At 37.0% G+C, this 20,147-nt stretch overlaps 1 protein-coding gene across 1 annotated transcript in view; it reads right to left on the bottom strand.

Moving 5' to 3' along the window:
- Nucleotides 1-1,345: 1,345 nt before the first annotated feature.
- Nucleotides 1,346-20,147, bottom strand: part of TLL1 (tolloid like 1) — a 123,909-nt gene continuing 105,107 nt past the window's right edge. Inside the window, exons 17-21 of the mRNA XM_041427909.1 lie at nucleotides 16,481-16,606; nucleotides 15,019-15,146; nucleotides 10,145-10,358; nucleotides 4,961-5,211; nucleotides 1,346-3,316 (exon numbers count right to left, since the gene is read on the bottom strand). Coding sequence (XP_041283843.1) covers nucleotides 3,182-3,316; nucleotides 4,961-5,211; nucleotides 10,145-10,358; nucleotides 15,019-15,146; nucleotides 16,481-16,606 — 854 coding nt within the window. The 3' untranslated portion in view covers nucleotides 1,346-3,181. The remainder of the gene's footprint in view (nucleotides 3,317-4,960; nucleotides 5,212-10,144; nucleotides 10,359-15,018; nucleotides 15,147-16,480; nucleotides 16,607-20,147) is intronic.

Here is a 20,147-nt window from a genome sequence, read left to right as displayed (position 1 = left end):
TTTACCACAGTAAAAAAAGTTTGTGTCAAATAGGAAGCAGAATAAGCATCTTCTTCACCCTGATGGGAATGTTGCCAGTAAATGCACTGTAACTAGATCTCAAAGCTGGAACTGCACATGTGGATAAGCCACACTGCTTTTCACAATTTCAAAAATAAAAATAAATTATTTTTTCATTATTTTCTTATTGTTAGGTTAGTTATAAGGCATACTTCCCCTATAAGGGAGGAGTTCATTGCATATGTCATTTTTCATTACATCAGGAAAAACCTCCTAGGACTTGTAAATAGCTGTGTTTTTAATAGCATCTGATAGGGCCACGAGGCACTGACTAGGATCATGGCCAGTGAGAAGATAGAACCCATATGGTCTATTTATCAGCAAGATAATCATTAAGAACACTTTCTGCATTTTCATCACTCTGAAGTATATGAGATCTACAAAGGAATAACCAATCAGAGAAGTAAAATCAAACTTTGTATGTAAAGTTATGGCAACTACTCTCTTCTGACTTCTACATATCCCATGTGAAAAAATCCCAGCAATGCTGTGCTCAAAAGCAATACTTTGACATGACCATAAAGAATCACCTTCCACAGGGTTTTGGAAATACATCATAATGTGTTGCCCCCAGTCCAACCCGTTCTCTGTCCATTCCTGCTGCACTATTTAATATAGGACAGCAGGATTTATACAGGGGCCTGCATGAATCAACAGCAACAAAAGAAACCTTTCCAAAAAGTAATGATCTTGGCTCAACCCTGTGGTTATTAGAGTAATCCTGAGGGGAATAAGAAAGGTAAATTTAGAGAAAAGGAAGGCTTTAGCAAACAGAGAGAGAGAAAATATTATGGGGAGATGAGAACGGAAAAGTGGAAAATAAGATAGCATGGAAACTTGCATTTGCTCTCAGCCTCAGACTTTCCCAGTTGCTTTTGATTAACCATGCCAGGGAGACACTGCTTCTGCTGCTGCTTGCTTTCCTTTCAGAAATTCAAGCATTGGAATTTCACCCAGCTGATAAATTATGTAACAACATCAAGAATACACATTTTATTTTTTTAACTTTAGTAATATCTCTGACTGAACTTTGTAGTAAAAGACCTTGGATAAAATGTTTGTAGTTCATTTCTTGATCAAACAACCTGAAAAATGAGCCAAAAAGACAGTGGAGCAGCCTTATAAAACATCAGAAATTATTACATTTTTGAACTTCACACACATCAGCTATCTAAAAAGAAAAATATATATGAGTAATAACAGGGCTGTTAAAACAAGCAAAGAGACCTATACAGACATTCAGTTTTTATTTTTATAAAAAAAGGTCAGATTTATTAGTGCCAATGTATGTTCATAGAAGGAAACAAAAACTAAGCTAATTTGAGTAGCAACTTACATCAAAGGATATCAAAATAATATTTCTTGTAAGTGAAACATAATACTTCATTTAAACTTGATTCTTGCAAACTAGAAGTCCTTGTTATCTGTCTATGAAGCCTTTAAAGAAAAGTTGCTACAGTCAAACAGGGTCCTGATAGAACTTGGCACATAAAGAAACAATTCCATATTCACCCATACAATACCTCTCACTCTCCTGGAGCACTCATTCATACAATACTTACATAATGCATATACATTATGACTAGAGCCATGTACGGCCTAAAGCACATAGAATATCTCAGTTCTAAATGTAACATATCTCTACATCAAAAGCAGGTCTCTGTATTTACAGCAGATGATCTCTCTCTGCAGATGGGGCTTTTGCTTGAAGATCCTTTTGTTAGTGTATGCTAAGATGCTTGAGTTGTCAAATTATTTATCAAATTAGGAGTGTATCTACAGGAAGATCTGTCTGATTGTGTGCGAGGATTCTAAGGCAATAATAGTAGTTGTTCCACAGGAATAGCACTGCCATTGCAACCCACTTTCCATCGGAGCAGTAAAGCCTTTCCTCTCCAGATGCAGCCAGGTATGGTGAGACATTCGTGATCTGCAAACTGTTGGCTCAAAAGCCTAAAACTTCTTAGTTTGTTTTTTTTTTTTTAAATGTTTATGGAATAGCACCATAGGAATTCACACTTGAAATCAAAAAGATCCTGGGTCTGTTGTTTCGTTTTGCTTTTTTCACCATCATGGATAGTCTTACTCTTAGGAAAAAAAACTAACAAAAACCTCTTTGGGAAACTTGTCTTTTGGACACTACTGCAGCTCCATTTCTGAGTAACTGAATCAGGCAAACAGCTCATTCACAAAAAGGTCCGAAGAAATAAAGCTTTGCAGCTTTATTTGTACTGCTGAAAAAATATTCAGTAGGAGGAGTTTCAGATGATCCTTGACCATTTCTCTTTCTCATGGATACAGATTTTGATTCAGGACAGGTTTTCATTTCAGTCTCTTTCTATATTCAGTGCAAAATAAGAGCACATCATCAGAGATAGCTTACTTAACCAGTAAACCAAACATTTTCAGACACTTACAGCATTAAAATTCAATCAGCTAGTGAGTGGTCACTAGTGATGACTGATGTAACAGTTCAGACTTCTCAGTCATTAGTAAAACAAAACACTCTATAGATCAGTTATGTTGCAGAAGTAGGTTTTTTCCAGTTTCAAAACACTGATAACCTGATATGACAGGAGAATTTGTAAAAAAAACAGAGCAATGCAGGAAGGCCTCTCCATTTCAAATCTTCTTCCAAGTCTTTGTACACACTGTATGCAGGATTCAAAGTCAAAGCAACTAGGTAGAAGGACAGTATTTTGAGTGTGTGACCTAAAAGAGCTTCTTTTCCTTCTAGACACCATACTATTATCAGAAGGAGGAATGATCTAGAGGGTCACTTCCCCTGAATGAAACTGATTGAATCCACACAAGGTTCTAGCAAATACTGGACCATGAACAAAAGCTTTTCTATTCTCCCTGCATGCAAAGTCCTTTAACAAGCTCTGCAGAGACGGTCAAGTATGAAGCCTGCACATCACCATCCTGACTATTCCACTGGGGTAGGTGAGTTTCTTCTTTTATTTTATTTCAGTCTCTGGTATTATAAGTCAGCATGTCAACTGAACTTATATTAATCATTTGTGCTAATAATGTCAGTTTAAAAAAAAATTACATGCCTTCCTTCCTTTTCACTGTGCGTTCTTTCTCACTCTTCTTTTCTGGCATAGAGGTTCTTGTGTTATTTTTTGGTGCGCACGCTATCTGGATATTTTATACTTCTGTATCGTATATGAAATCCTTTCTTGTTGATTGTATCATCAGTGTGAAAGTGAAGTAAAAGAGATTCTCCTGCTGAATAAATTTCTTCTGGTGGCTAAAATAAATTAATAAAAAGAAAAAAAAATTATCTGTCCACTCTGTATTCATACACTATTTTTCTCCTTATGAATATTTCTCCTTTCCTGCTACACCTCATCATGTAATTCCACTGTGTCTCATACAATGCCACATGACATCATCAGGCAGAACAGTTCTATCTCATTGTGCTCTCAGTTATTGGCTAGAGGCAAACTGAGGAAATAACCTAACTCCTATTTTTTTCTCTAGTTCTGCTGCAGAAAGAAAGTGACAGGGCAGGACCATATACAATATTCTAGATTTAGATAAACAACAGAGGCCTATACCTATTTTCTATCTTATTCTTAACAGCCCTCACGATGTCCTGTTTTATTACTGAAGCACACTGATCACAAGTATCAGCTAAACTACCAAATTCTCCTTCAAAAGTTGAGAAGGTGGTAATATGTACTAATATACATATTTTTCCCACTCCAGTTTGGCTCATTTTGCTTTTCATTTTCAATAGCTTTTCTATTTAATTGTATTTATCCTATGTGACATCTGAAGCCATTCATTTACGTATTATCAGAACAAACCACCACCAATGCACAATCATTCCACCCCAAACCCTCAAAAGACAATAATTCAGCCCATTTTCTTGTTCACTGCCCTTCTACTAAAATAAGGTAACTTGCAAAGAAAAATATTGTTTTGTGTAAATTAGTAGATTTTAGACTCAGTTATATAATTTTCCTTAAAATAAATCCCCTACAGCTCAAGCACCTTTTGTGCATCATTAATTAGTGTTCAAAAATGCACTAAATGCATTTAAGCCAGTTTACAGGTAACTTGTCTGAATGACTAAGATGTTTGATCCAGCTCAGAGGCTGAAAAAAGTGACACAAAAGTACTTAAGAGCTCCTGTCATCTTATGTAGTCTTTGAAGCCTTTTATCTAGCCAAAGAGCATATGTGCAAACGTGTGCTTGCACTGGCACACATATAAAGAATTGATGAGGACTTGTGGGATCATTGCACCAGTCTCCCCAAGGCAGGCAGCCAGCAGACCAATGCAAGTCTAAAATGAGAAACAGTATACAGCATTTTCAGGGTGTCATCTGGCCAATTTTTCTCTATGTCTTACAGTTAAAACGTGCCAGAATGCATATAGGATTTCACAGTTTTCTTAAGGTCCATATTAATCACCCAAGTTAGGAGCACATTTTTTTTTCCTAAAATCAGATTTAAAAGTCGATGACCATACTTTAAATACTTCCCAGCTGCCCCTCCTACTTTAAAATGTGGCTTCTTTCCAATTCAAAGAACTTTAATGTAATAATTTTCAACACTGGTGCGTTTCTCTCTTTATAAGGAAAAAAATCTGCTAACTTTTCTTTGTGTGCTGATAAACATGCCAATGCCAGCTACTTAAAGCTTAACATAACATTACAATACTTTGGTCAAAAACTAGGTAAGAATATTTATTGACGAAAATATTTCAAGGGAGTGATTGTACTACAAGCCTGCAAATTTATGCATTAATATATGAGGCAGATAATCTAGTACCTTTACTATAAGGTGTAGAAACTGAATCTCACCACCCTTACCTTCCTCCATCCTGCCTTTCCTGTTCTTTTTGTAGAAATGAAAAATAAAAAAGTTTCTACCTATTTACTTACCCCAGATCCACAAAATCGACCAAGTCTCACTGCTGTCTTATCATGACCATCAAAAAGCTCCACGTAATCGTAGCCACAGTCTGCCTCTTCCTCGACCTCGAAAGTCTGGAACATTAACTCGACGCGAGCGCCGCGCTCAGCCACCAGCAGCCAGTCGCAGTCTGCCTGTACTGGGTAGTTGTTATCACCAAACTGAGCATGTGAGTACAGGTCCTTGGGCTTGAGTTCAGCTTTCAAACGACCTCCACATTCTAAATGGAGGGGAAAAAAGATCAAGAAGCTTATTCAGTGCAAATTTGTGTTTTGTTTTCATAGATGCCCAGTCTCATTCAGGCTGAGTGCATTTTAATGTCACAAGCAGGTTAATCAAACAAGCTGAGAAAGAAGTACCACACAGCATGAATAGAACTCCATCATTCTGAGTTTTCTTATATAAATTTTCTTTTATAACTAGAGACACTTGAACATAGCTCATAATTTTCAAGTGAAGGACAAAGACGGGGAAGACCAAAGGAATGTGGCTTAAGCAGTATGATATCTTTGGGTAGGCACTGGAAACGTTCCTGTGTTCAGCAAGACAGTTGCTGTAAGGGTACCCACATTTCAGTGGTGATGCTTCCATAGGAGTTAATGACACCATTTGCAAGTGATAGGGTAAGATCAGCTCCAGCACACTTGTAGTCAGTGACTGAATGCAAAGCTCTTTTGTTTTACAGCAGTGTCGGCTTTAATCATAACTGGCACCTGGAGAGCCAGCTCAATATTAAACACCACTGCAAAGCTTGCTGCCTTGTCTGCTGTGTAGTTCATGAGCAGGACCTTCTCTGCAAAAGAGTGGGCCAGGAGAAAGCTGCTGCTACCAGAGAAAGTCTTGTAGTTGAGAGACTGTTCTTGAGGTAAGCCTTTGACAGGAGATCTGTGCCTTTTGTCAAAGCCATTATTTTAGCATAAATCTCTATTTGTAAGCAGTTGATAAATTGGATGTGGGGCTTTAGAGCTTGTTTATAACTGCCCAAAGAGTTCAGAATTTAAATATTAATTAGCTTTAGTATACAGGTGAATAAGGTGCAAAACAAATACGTAAAAGTGTTATTAGAACCCAAAGAAGAACAGACAAAATTGTACTTAAAAGAAAAAATGCATTATTTCCAAAATGCATAATATTTCCAAAAGATCGATGCAGGCTTAATTACTTTACATGTATGAAGATTTCAATGCAAACCAAAATTATTTTGTTTGGTTTCTCATCAAGAACAATTCATCTCTTACAGCACTTGATAAAACATCAAGTGCACATGAGCTTGAACAAAATACTGAGAATCACAATTTTAGATTTAATTTTTGTAAATAAACAGATAATTTTACCTGCATTTAAAAATATGTAGATATTATTGATTGATCATTTTAGAGTAACCTGAAACAAAGAGCAAAATTCAAATCTTTCTAAGCTTTGGTGACTAGACACTTTGAATTTTACTTCAGGGACTCCACCCACAATAAACATGACCAATTGCACTATTATATTGTGAGAAACCACATTTCAGCTAAGAGTTAATAATGGTAATGACCAAATCCTTACTTTTTAAAAAGAGTGGGTTTTTTCTTAAGCAGGAAATGAAGGAATAAAACCAGGAAATATAATTTATAAGTAATCCATTATGCATGATCAATCTGAAATTTCAATTTTTTTGCTCTTAAAGAGCAAATAAGAGCACATGATAAAACATCAGCAAGAAAGATAGTTCAAACAGTTATTTCTCATTGATATTCTAATTTACTGGTCTTTCTGCCTATTATGAATTTCTTTTTTTTTTTTTTTTTTTTGGTTGAGGGGAGAGGAGGTTGTTTTGGGTTTACTTTTTGTTTGACTGGACTCTTGCCAACATTAGGAACATCTCAGTGCCTCAGACACCAAACAGCTGCAAACAAGAAAACATTTAATGAACTGTCTGCATTCTTTCCCTCTGCTTGCTACAGAGGACAGGAGCTTAAAGGAAAGTTGTAGCCATACAACCACAGAAAATAGCAATTCCTGCTCCCCTGCCCTTCTCCCACAGATTATAGACACATATTTTAGAATATAAATTACAAGCCAAATCTTCAGTTTCTTAAGGATTAAGCTGCAGTTTCAGAAGCCTACGTCCAGCCTGCACAATGAGGCTCTGACTGGGACACTTGGGACAGGCAGGGAATAGAGCAGAGCCAAGCAGCCCTGCTTACTCTGCCTTGGTACCAGAGCCGAGCCATTGTGGTTTCCATTGTGCAGGCACAGCTGCCCTGCTGTAGGCAGGGTGTTTGCTTCTGACTGCAAGGAAATATGTCCAACTTGTAAAACCATGGTGATCTCGTAGCTTCAGTGAAAGACTCTTTCTAGACCATCTAAGGCACAAAGGTCATGTTTCATGACCTTTCTGGGGACTTTTAGGCTTCTTACAAACATAAGAAGCAGTAGTTTCAAAATCAAAGTAGTAGTTTCCTGACTGTTTAACAGGCCAGACAGTTGGGAAAAGCTGAAACCCACACCATCTGAACTAATGAAACAAGATTATAAACTTGATTCAGCACTCCCATACTGAATTATTACAGCTACTTTGGAAGCAACACAGGCCTCTAAAGTGAGTGACATCTGAGATATCCAAATTTGTTTGAGATATCCTTCCAGCATTGACAGATATGAAGAGGACCTACAGTAGATCTGCAACCTCCTTATAGCAGTGGCTGCAGGCCAGGCACCATAAATGAAGCTGTCCAGAAGAGAACTAGGTGCCTGAGTTAGGGCAGACAGATCACTCCCTGAGCAATGATGTTTAATGTTCTGTCAGGAGCAATTTTATGAATTCCTCTTGAATGGGTTATGCCTTTTCTGAGAGGGGAAAATATGACAGAATCTCCTTCTAAAACTGTGTTGCACTTTCAAAACAGCATTTTATAAGTTTTACTCCACCCAAGGAAGCCTTTCTATCCAGTTTTTTTTAAGCTTTACTGTATTTGCTGCAACATTTTTATCCTGTTTTCTGAAATATGAAATGGAAATTTGGAAATCGGATAGCGCTTCAAGCCAAAAAGTGTCATAGAAGGGAAATCATCATCGACAGCATCCAATGGAATAATAAGGGGCCATTAAATCATGAAGACGCCAGAAATGCAGCAGCAGAGACAGCTCTGGGCACAGAAGCTAGTTACTCGTTCGTTGCTGTGGTGTTAGACCAGTCCTTTCAGTGAATGAGTTCTGCCAACATGTTAAAAGGGACGGGAGCAGCTTCCTCAGCACTCCCTGTCTGCCTGCACAGGCATACAGGATCAAACACAACCTTGTCTACTTCCATTGCAAACCATCAATAATTTTTTCCTAGAAAAGATGAACTAAAGGATACAATCCTCTGCCCATACACTTGTTAGGCATCTGTTCATTCACACGTGCCCAGAGCACAGGGGTGAGATTCTCACAGAATTCTCACACAGAGTCTGTGTTTGGCTCAAGGCTGGAGGAGCACACTGTGAGACCTGGGCTGTCCCTCATTCAAACACCACCTCCAGGTACGTGCCAGAGATGAGGGTTGATCTCAGGGAGTAGTCTGTGCAACAGCAGCTGACAGAAACAAATGTCCTCTCTTAAGGTAAACTTTGTAATTTTTTAATAGCATTCTTAAAAACTGATTTTATTTTTCTTGGTTTCTCAGAAAAGCACATGCTTGTCCATGCTATAAATGTTTTCATATTTAAGACACATAAAAAAACTAAGCAAGTCATCAAAAAACTTGCAATCTTTAGAATTTAGGGAGTATACATCTGAACTTTGTTCACATTCTGACTGCTCCAGTTCTGCAAACTGAAAGTGAGGACAATAAATGAGACAGAAGTTTTACAACAGCTGATCTAGCAAGAGTTCTGACCTTTAACTATGTACTCTGAGGTAATTTAAAATGGGTAATTATTGCTTCTATCCAATTCTTTATCTAAGGGAAAATGTTACTGTAATAGGGAACACAAAACATTGCACACTTGTAAAAGAGGATTTTCCACAAGAAAAACAAACTGAATTACAGGTAGCTAAACTTTTCAGTTTCCAGGCTCAGATCACAAAGATTTCATATACTGTTGTCTACTGTCTTTCTCTGGAAGGAAAATTAAATTACCAAAGATTGAATTATTTGGAACAAATCAGAAAGAAAAAAAGACAAAATGACAGCATTGATATATATGAGGACTTTTTAGCTGAGCATTACACATCAATTTGATGGATGCTTTGGGTAGTATCATATTACATTAACCTTGTAATATTACAATAATATTATTATATTATTAAATTTTATTACAATGTAATAAAAGTCATTACCTTGATAATTTTATTAGTAACTATTACCTGTCCTTAAAATTTATCTCCTAATATATATATTTATCAAATATTTTCTGAATTATTTATTGCCTGAATAAATAAGAATGAAGTCTGGAACGTAAAGACAGACATTATAATTGAAGATTAAAATAAAGGTAAAAAAACCCTAAATCCTTTTGTTTTACTGCAGGCACTGGATGTTCAGAGCTTCAGCACTAGAGGCCACTGTAAGCCAAGCAACATCAGGGGAAAAAATCTATACAATGAAAATGTCCCAAAAACTCTATAAATGCAATTACAAACCACTGTTTCCAACTTCAGTGACTTCTGCCAAACAAGAAAATTGAATGGTAAATATGAAGAACATTATACTCTAAAGGTCTTAAGAAAGTCTTTAATGTTGTTTTTTTCTTATTCTTCTTTGGTTTGTCTTTAATTTTAAGCACTACAGAAAAGAAATATCTGTTTACATGAAACCCAGATTTTTGTTTAAATTAGAAGAGGAAAGTAATGGAGGTGCATCACATGTCCCAGTTAAGTGTTGTTATTACAAATACAGTGAAAAGATATTCAATCTTTTATGATCTCAAGTCATGAATCCTGAGGAACCTCATTTCTCATTTGACTCTGTTTCAACACCCTTTAATTTCTCACCTATGAGAGAGAGAGAGAGAGACAGGGAGAAAGGAATATCTAAAATATTAGAGAACGCTTTCTGCAATTTCAAACTTTTCCTACTGGGCTTAAGGCTTCATTAGATACAGCTGTTACATCTGTGAAAGTCTGCCTATCTACCACTAAAGAACATTGGGTAAGTTATTAGTAAAAAGCACACCCTGGTCTCTGACCTGTAGAGTGAGTTGCTTGGAAACCTTTTCTTTGAACTGAAGCATCAGAAATGAAGCGGAGGAACATTTTGTTTCCAGTAGCAATGAGAGGATCTGGTATCTTATTGCCACATAAGCGTCCCAGGATTGGAGATCTTTCACTTTCACCATCAAACACTTCCAAGTGGTCATAAGCACATTCTTGATGTTGTTCTATTTCAAATTCATTGAATGTCTAGGGGAAAGAAAAGTAAAATTACCCATTGTGGGACTGTATTTACATGGTACATATGTTAATATGTTATAGAATACAAGGATGCAGTTAAAATGACAGATTTAACATTACTGTTCTACAAGCTTGTAGATTTGAATAACATATTGATCTTATTGAACTTTTATTGGAATAAAAGTTAAGACACTGAACTTTAAGAGTCCATCACCCTTCATACAGAAAGGCATTAGCATCTTTATAACTACTACCTGTAAGAGAATATTACATCTAGAATACTGCTGCCTTTCTGCTGATTTTGCACTGTTTTTAGAATTATTCCAAATTTCACAAAGCATTCAAAGCAGCAGGAAGTTAGAGGTTACTGTTCCTTGCATTGTTGAGGATTGATTGAAACATCTGCAAAGCATAATGGCTCCCCCCCTGCCCTTTTCTAAAACCTACATCACACTGCAACTAAATCCTCTGAGAATGATTTTTCCACATGAAGGTTCATGCATGAAAGTTATATTTTCTAATCTAGCATTTAGAAATCTAATTTTTTTATTCTTACAACTTAATGATGTTTCAGGTTTCATCCTTCATGCTAAGGTCACATTTTTGCTAGCAAAAGTATTGTGAAAAACAACAAAATTGTGTTAATTGTTTGTCAGAACAAACTTCAGGCATTTCCAAAAAGTGTATGCCATGCCTGACAGAAACTGTTAACACACATACAAGTAATACCCATATTTCAGATCTGGAAAACTGTCTTCCAAGACTAGAATGATGTAAACAAACTTATTTCAAGGGGACATCTCTGATTTTTCAGATAAGACTTTCTGACCAGGGCTAAATTTCAACAACCCTGAAGCATAATATCTGGCAATTTCTCCTCATGTAAACACTGTGAAGGCAATATACATCTTTGTGAATTTTGTATAGAGTAAGCCACAATTTAAGGTGGAATTCAAAATCTATTTTGTTCAACAAAACAGCATAAAACCACCAAGTACACATGCTTTCATAAGTAGTCATGTAGCTGACTGTTTATAAAAAAAAACCCAGAAGGCCCCAAACAAAACCCCATAACCCAAACAGAATAGAATTAAGAAACAATAATTAAAAGGAATAGAACTGAACTATCAAATGCTGAGCAAATATCACAATTAAGTCTTCTCTCTGGTACACCAAAACAAATCTGACCTACCAAATCACTTGTGGAACCCTGAAAGTGTGAAATGAAATGGGTAATTTACATTAAAAGCTGAGCTAAAGAAATAACACAAAGGTTTTTTTCCCAGAGAAATTCAATATTCAGAATAACACTTAATTTATGTGAAGAGCTGCGTGATACACTGGGTGCAGGTTCATTTCACGGTGAAAATTTGGGGTTTACATTAAGGGACTGAAACTGCAGAGGCAGTAAAAAAAGCTGTACAGCAGTCACTCCTGCTGCTCTTAAATTCTGGTCAGCCATCCTACTTTTATGATGCCAACTATGTGTTGTCATTTATACCGAAATAAAATCTGATGGATTAAGAAAACCCCAGAAAGCTGAGAGACTAAGTCTCAGTAAGGGAGTTAGTTAAACACAGTGTTGAGTCTCGCCAACTTGGAATCAATGGGAGCAATAGGCATGATCCAAGAGCAGCCTGCAGAAATTCATTTTTTTAAGAGGAAAATTAGATCTGTTTTGTTCACTTCTCACCAGCATGAAAAAACCCTCTCCACGAAGCATATCTCATTATGAACTGTAAGGCATACCTATTATTTTTAGTATTTGATTTCTCACTGGGATTCCCAAGCCTGCAGAAGCACAGTACATGTTATATTGGGTCCCTCAAACATGACCAGCAAAAGTCCTAAATCTGTTGTGGGTATAGCAATCTATTCCAGCAATTCTGAAGAGAATGCAAGGAACTTACTTTTTAAAGGAAAATCAGATCGTAATGCGCATAGTCCTTTAAAATCTCAAAATGTCTGATATTTTAAAATACCTAAAGACAGCCTCAGTTTTTTAAAGGTCAGACAGTTCCTTGCAGGTCTGAAAGAGGAGAACTGACACAAACTTCCGCTAAACATAACTGAATAGTTGCTGCCAACAGAGTTCACAGATGATCTAATAAAGCTGGTAGTATAATTAAATCACACCCTCTCTTCCTGGGACAAATACTTCTGAATTCCTACCCCACCATGACTATTTTAATTCCATGTGATTTGTCTCCTTAGTGGGAGTGGTGCTCAGAAATGTTACATACAGCTTCTGACCATCCAGTCCTTTCTATCTACACCACTCAACCGAGTAGATATGTTGGTGGCACTTATGGACAGCTGCCTGGATGGGACACTTAAGTCTGTCTCTTATAAACATCCGGCTGATTAGCTCATGGAAATCACTCTCTCTGCTATGTATATTTTCAAAGCCATCTTTATCTACATGCTTCATTTAAAAGTTCTGAAGTGCATACCCTTCTTTTTCATAGGCTTCTTAATTGCACCAAATACTGGAATTCAGCCCATTCAGAAAGACACTTTTCAGTGATTAGAAGAGTGAGGGCAATCACAACAAAAGAGGAGTTTCTCTACACATACCTCACTCAAAAAGAAAGCACAGCCTCACAATTCTTGTGGTTTGTTACCATGAAGTAACCAATTCACTTCTTCAATTTGAACAAGAAAACTATGAAAATTAAACTTAAACACAGTGTAAAAGAAAAAATAATCATCCAATGTGGAATTATGGTATTAATAATACTGATATGGGACCTTGCTGTTCTACACAACTTAAAGATATTGTACACACAGACTTTAGTAATTGACTCTACTGGTTTGCACAGAAGAGCAGATCTCAGATTCTCAGTCATGGAGGTATTGTTGAAAATTCTCTCTAGTAAAATTCTGTCTATTTTTCCAGTTCCACTGGCAAAAGCCAATTAAAAAAAAAATTAAAAACCCTTTTCTTTGTAAAGTAGACCATGGAATATTTTGCTGAAGATATCTGAATGTTGGAATTCTGCCTGTTGTAGGTATTAGTAATGGAAAAGCTTTAACAGTAATATGCCTATACCTGGCTGGCTTTAGTTTATTCAGCCAGTGTGAAGAATACTTGCTCAGAAGCAGCAGTAGGAAGGCTGTCTGAATTGGAAACCTATTTTTCACCCTTGGAATGGACAGAGCACACACACCACTTATTCTCCAGCACCACCGTCCACTCTAGTACAGTTCAACTGTTTTACTTTTGGCAAACAGGGATCAATACACAATCCCACATTAGCACCACATTAGTAACAGGAGTGGTTTAACCCCAGGCAGCAGCCAAGCCCCACACATCTGCTTGCTCACTGCCCCACCAGTAGGACTGGAGAGAGAACTGGAAGTGTGAAAGACAGAAAAATTGTGGGGCGAGATGAAGACATTTTAATAGGGAAAGCAAAAACTGCACACACAAGTAAAGCAAAACAAGGAATGAATTCACTGGTTCCCATGGGCAGGCATGTGTTTGGCCGTCACTCCAAATACCATCCCCTTCCTCCTTCTTCCCCTGGTTTGATATCATGAGCTATACAGTCTGGAATATCTCTGTGGTCAGTTTGGGCCACCTGTCTCCCCCCAACCTCCCATGCGCCCCCAACTTCCTTGCCAGAAGAAATATCCTTGGTTCTGTATAAGCCCTGCTTAGCAATAATAAAAATATCTCTGTATTATCAACATTGTTCAGCACAAATCCAAAACACAGACCCATACCAGCCACTGTGAATAAAATTGATTCTACCCCAGCCAAAACCAGGACAAGGGGTTAGGGTTTGCTAAGGTCAGTAGTTATGAGATTGGAATACACCTTTCATCCCTGCATGGTTACTGGCTATTGCTTCTACCTCTGAAACAGAGGCGTCTCTCTCCTTAGCTTTATTTGCTCCAAAACAGTTGAAAAATCAATATATGAAGTTTAAATATATGTAAGGCCAGCTTTTGTTGTGGCTGTCCTGCAAATAAGCTGTTGAAGAAATGCTGGGGCTGAGCTCAAAGCAAAAATCCTGTTGGCAGGACTGTGCCTTTGGCCTCATGCAAAGGCCACATAACCTCAGTAAACCTGCAAAGCTATCTAAGCTCTGCTAGGCCTGTCTTTGGACACCAGCACTGTCCTCAGCCAGCTGGACACCAAATTGACAAATCTACTCCAGGCTGCTCTTCTACTTATGTTAAAATTTGAAACCACTTTTAAATGAGAAATCCAGATTCTCATGGGTTTTGTATCTTTTTTCCTCCTCAAAAAAAAAAGCAGAACAGGAAAAGGTGTGTATAGAGGACTGTTCATAATTCAAATTTTTGCCTTTTCTATATATTGGAATTTGTATAAATGGCCTCTGCCATATTTGCCAAAACTTTGCACAAGTTTTATGAGTTGCAACAATGATATAGTAAAGTCTGACAGGAGGAAAGCATTCCTCCTGCCTTCACTGCACAGAGTATTTCCAATCACCATAAACTTAAATCACAACCCTATGTCACTGAGTAGTCCCTGTTGGCCAGAAATGGACAGGATTCAGCAAGTTTTTACAATAGTTTACCTCTGGGATGCAAACTGACAGTAAAGTTTAGTAACAGTTTCATATCACTGAGCAGTCATTTGAGAAGCTGATTTGATGGAAGAAAAGCTGAAAAGGAAGGGAAGGCAGAGACTCACCAGTTTGACCCTCTGCCCAGGGGTGGCACTGATTTCCCACGTGCACTCCTTCCTGCTGGGATACTTGTCAGGCCAGTTGGGACTCGTGATGATGCCATTGGGACTGTGAATCTTCTGTTCACACTCAGCTGTGCCAATAGGGATAGCATCAGTTAGTCTGGGGGTCAGCATTCAGAAGTAGTCCAAAAAGTACTATTTTTTGTCAGGGCAACCACTAAGTGGAAAGGATCTTAAGGAAGATAGGTAAGCATGCTTTTCAGAGTGCACAGGAATGTGCTTCCCCTCAGGCATGTGCTTTAGAGCATTAACTCAGAATGTTTCTTTGTGGATTGTTGTGATACATACACTGTTGTTTACAATGGATGTTTTCTTTTCAGAAAAAGTCTTATACAGGAATAAACGTAAGATAAATATTAAAAGTTAATCAAGTACTTTCCCATTCCCTCCATCCTACATACAAGTAAGTGTGCAAATCCATATGAAAATCTCACTATTCCAACTTCAAAAGAAATTTCTCAATTTTTTTCTCTTCTTGGTAATTTTCACTGCAGCTACAGAGCAAACAATTTGACTTGTAAACCACCATTTCTAGGTAAACATATACACAACGTGAGAACAGCTAAGACTAAACTGTGAGTATGTACAAAGAACAGCTTAGTCACTAACTTTGCAACTAAACTACTAGTACCCAGAACTAAAAGAAGGCATTTTTGTATTTATTTTTAACAGTCACAATTTTTTTTCTAAATATCAGAGAATTATTTGAAAAAACTTTTAGAGTAGGCAAATAGCATTCCAAAACCAGCAAAAATGTAAATGATTCACTAAGGGCATGTCTTTATTCTCAGATTATATCCATGCTAGAAAACATTGAGGCATTACAGCAGCTCTCATGATATTGCACACTTGAGGTTCATTTGCAGAGAATTTAAATTCTACTTAAGTCCCAAAGCCTATTGTTTTCTTGAAGGTAGGCACCCCTCAAAAGAGCCAAGAGGAAGGAATATGCATAGGGCTCTGACTGGAACTTAGATTGTCTAAATATGTCGCCTAAAACAAACCCAGAAAGGGTAGATATGGTTTCAACCTGGCTCTGAGGAAACTAACTGCTACTGATAGCAGCTAATCATAACTTTACCAGGCTTCTCTCCAGAAACCCTACCCCTGTATTTAATACAGCCTTAGATTAATACTTTATCAGAGCTTTAAACATTCTACACTTCACAGATCTATTGAAAGTAGCACTCTGTGCCAATGATCCCAAGTTTTCCAAACTTCATTCCTGTGGACAAATGCAGAGGATGGAGGGGATGGGAAAAGGGAGGGTTGTTGTGTTTAAGCCCAAATGTCTAAAATCCCATTACCAATAACTTTTTTCCTTTCTTTTGTTTGAAAGGAGAGCTGCAGAAAGCTTTCTGCAAGACACTTGTGTAACCAACCACTCCACTGCCTTCCTGCTCACCTTCCTTGCAGTCATGTTTATTTTCGTGTAGCACAAACCCGTTACGGCACTGGCAGACGTAGCTTCCTACTGTGTTGATGCACTCGTGCTGGCAGCCACCATTGTCCTTTGAGCACTCATCCTTATCTACAAAATACACAAAAAGCTCAGGTGAGCACACCTGAGCTCCCAGCAGACCTTGCTACCAAGAGGAGCATGGAGCCTGAGGTCAGAGCAGGATAAGCTACAGCACAGTCATTCTTCCCAGTAAGGCACTTTTGTGATGCCTTGGTTTAGGTCACTCTTTGCTCAGCCTGCAGCCTTGCACTGTGGCACAAAGAGTCTGTCTCATCTTTCTAGGAATAGAGCATTAGTTTCTAAGGGAGAAGAACACTAGTAAAACAAACAAGCTAGAACAAAGGAGGTAAGAGATTTCCCAGCTTTTACTCTGTCAAGTGGTCTAGCTGGTAAAAGTTTCATAAATATCCAGTTTTATCTTAGTAAACAATGGTAGTGCAGTTTATGGACAACACAAATTATTCCAGCTTTGTGCAAATTCCATAATTTAATGGTGGTATCTTGATAGGAACACATAGATCAAAAAAGACTTCAATTTCTACGCATTAAACATGTAAGAAGAGAAAGATTTCACATAAGGTTTTCTAGTAAGTTGGGCTTTTTTTCCCCAGCAGAGTGACAGTGTGCTTTATTTTTAATGAATCTGGACATTATAGACCATCACAAAAAGAAAAACATTTCATTGAAATAAAAAAAAAAAAGAATTTGGCATTAGTTAGTTCAAGAGCTACAATGTAGCATGCAGTTCTGTTTATTAACATATAATCCTTCAAAAGAGCTTTTAGTGTGTTAGAAATAAAGCAGAGAATAGTGGAGGAAATATGACCTGCATTAAACAGCTACAAATTCATTGCATGGAAAAAAGCCAAACTAGATTAACAGGCTGTCATTGTAGCAAGAGGCCTCTGCTGCCACACTTCTATGTCATTCAGCTGTTCTTGCTTTAGGTGAAGCTGGTCCCTTTAAAAGAGGCAGACTGCTCCTGACATGTATATACACATACATGCATATATGTGTGCACATGTATATAACTACAAATGTACACATACACATATGTATACATTTTTAGATATAAAAATATATGCATATTAATATATATATATGTGTATGTATATATATAAACACACACATATTAAACCTCCCCAAATGGCAACCTTTTGCATGTTTTCAACATGCAAAAGAAAGGAGGAAAAAGAGCAAAGGAATTTTGGTCATCCCAGAGGTCTGGTTGTTGTGGGTTGGAATGCAGACCATTTACCCCCTTCAGTCTTATTTACCTTGGAAAGCAATAGTTAACATTACCCCCAAACAAGGCAATGTGATATTTCACACTTCAGCAGGTACAGCAAGAATTTCTATAGATTGGAAGCCACCATAGATAATTGAAGTCTCTTTTCATTGTCTTACTCATGCATTTTTTTCCCTGCCCTTACTGATGCTCATATTCAGTAACACAACAAAGGAAGTTTGTATGGTAATTGCATACACATCATCTTCCTCTGCCAAAATGTATTCAGCACTTGACCTGTTGACTTGCAGGTCTTTCCAGGAAAATCAGCTTCTACTTATAATACAAGAAGGTAATATGCATTTATAGGTAAATTCTGCAAGTCAAACCCAAACATCCACTGCATTTTGTACTATAACTCTCAAATCTGTTTGCACTGAAAGTTTTTGGAAGCTTTCTGCAAATGTGAACAGATCTGAAGGTTAAGAAACAGTTGAAAACATAGATATCTCTTGGAACCATACATTCAAAGAGATACTACTTGTTATTTTGATGACGAAAGGAAGCACAGAAGTTTCATAATACACTATTTATGCATCTTGCTAAGCGAGTCCCTAACTGAGGTAGCAAATCTATGCAATTTCAAACCAAAGTAATAATTTTGCAAAAACAAGCACTAGCATAAATTAATTCCACACTGCAAGTGAAGAACAGTAGCAAGCAACTGAGAAATTAGAACTATTATGAACAAAAGTCTTCAATATTTCCCTCCTAAGCACTAGTTGTAATTTTCCATCAGAATAAGAAAATGTAAGGAAGGCAAGCTCAAAATGCATTCAAGTTAGGCTTTCAGGTACAGAGTAGGTACACAAATTCTAAATAAATAAAAGTCCTGTCCATTTTCATCATCCACCAAACTCTATGAAAACACTGAAAAGTATTTGAACATTAGATATTCTTATATTCTGTAAAATAATATCTTAAGAGACAAGTGCATAAGCAAATAGTCCCACATTGGATGTCCTCGGGAATAAAATAATGGACAGAAGGTAGAATGGAGAAGTTTTGGAACACATTTGAACTACAATAATTACTTGTACATAGTTAATCAAGAATGCAACTGTAGAACAAGCCTTCCTCACACTTCATAATTGAGAACAGACTTTCTGTCAAATTGATTGCCCGGTTTAAAAATTTGTGAACAAAAAAAACAAAAAACAATTAGTCTGTATTAGTTACAAGAACAAATGTTTTGCCATGTAAAAACACAGCCATTTGTTATGCTGACAGATGGAAATAAGTACCCCCAATTTTAAACCGATACTTTCTTTCTTTTCTCATTTCAGTACTTCAGAAGAAGGAAAGATCCATTCTCAAGAAAATAATAGATTGAATCATTCTGAGGACAAACGGTCGTACCTCTGAGACCCTCAGAGGTCACCAGTCTGTGAGTAATACGTACTCGGCCTGAAGGGACCTGTATCAAGTCCTTGCAAGATTCAAAAACAAAAATTTTCTCTTTGCAGGCAGCTTTCTTGTCTGTGGAAAAAAATGTACCAGGATGGCACCAGAGATGAGTTTTTGTTCCAGGCTAGAAACATTCTAGCTTTCTCTTTTTAAACTGCTCAATGAATCACCACCCAAGAAAAGATGTCCCAACAAACCTCATTTCTGCATTATATCAAAACCCATGTATATTTTGAAGGTTTATATGAAGAATCAATCATCATGTTTTAAATAAACACTGAAGTCTGAAACTTATGATAAATGGAAGCAGTTTAATGACAAACTATGAATAATCCTCAGGTCATCTTTTCAGAAAGATCACAAGAAAAAAAGGGTATTTAAATATATATTATATATATTTTATATATAAAATTTATTTATAAATTTATAATATATATATTATTGTTATCTTTTGGGAATCATTTAATACTTTTCTAGTCTTACAGGCTCAGTAGTGTGTGCTGAATCCTGCAGAGACTTACTCCTAGGTCTTGGTCTTATAAGAAAACTGGGAGATGGAGGATGAACGAAAAACAGAGGGAGAAGAATAAAAAACTAATTCTTGGAAGTTTTTGTTTAGAAGCCTAATATCCAATTCCAATAAGTTTTATTAAAAGTCTTTTTTAAAATAATATATAGTGACCCCCTAGTTTCCTCTCTTTATCTGAGAAACTTGATTATAAATATACAATAGAGTCTCTGTGGTTCAGCTAGATCCCTGCAGAGACTCCTAACTGAGCTTTCTTCAGAACTATCCCATCAAATGTAAATTTCACAGATAGCTGAAAAAAAAAAATTCTCACTTTCTAGTAGCACCTGTCTGGCTGTTAACGCTATTTTACAGCCAAAAATATAATTACATGTTGTCTTGTATCA

Source organism: Onychostruthus taczanowskii, unplaced genomic scaffold (assembly GCF_017590055.1).
Source record: "Onychostruthus taczanowskii isolate IOZ18803 unplaced genomic scaffold, ASM1759005v1 scaffold12, whole genome shotgun sequence".
Classification (NCBI taxonomy): domain Eukaryota; kingdom Metazoa; phylum Chordata; class Aves; order Passeriformes; family Passeridae; genus Onychostruthus; species Onychostruthus taczanowskii.
This window is presented reverse-complemented; position numbering and strand designations above follow the sequence as displayed.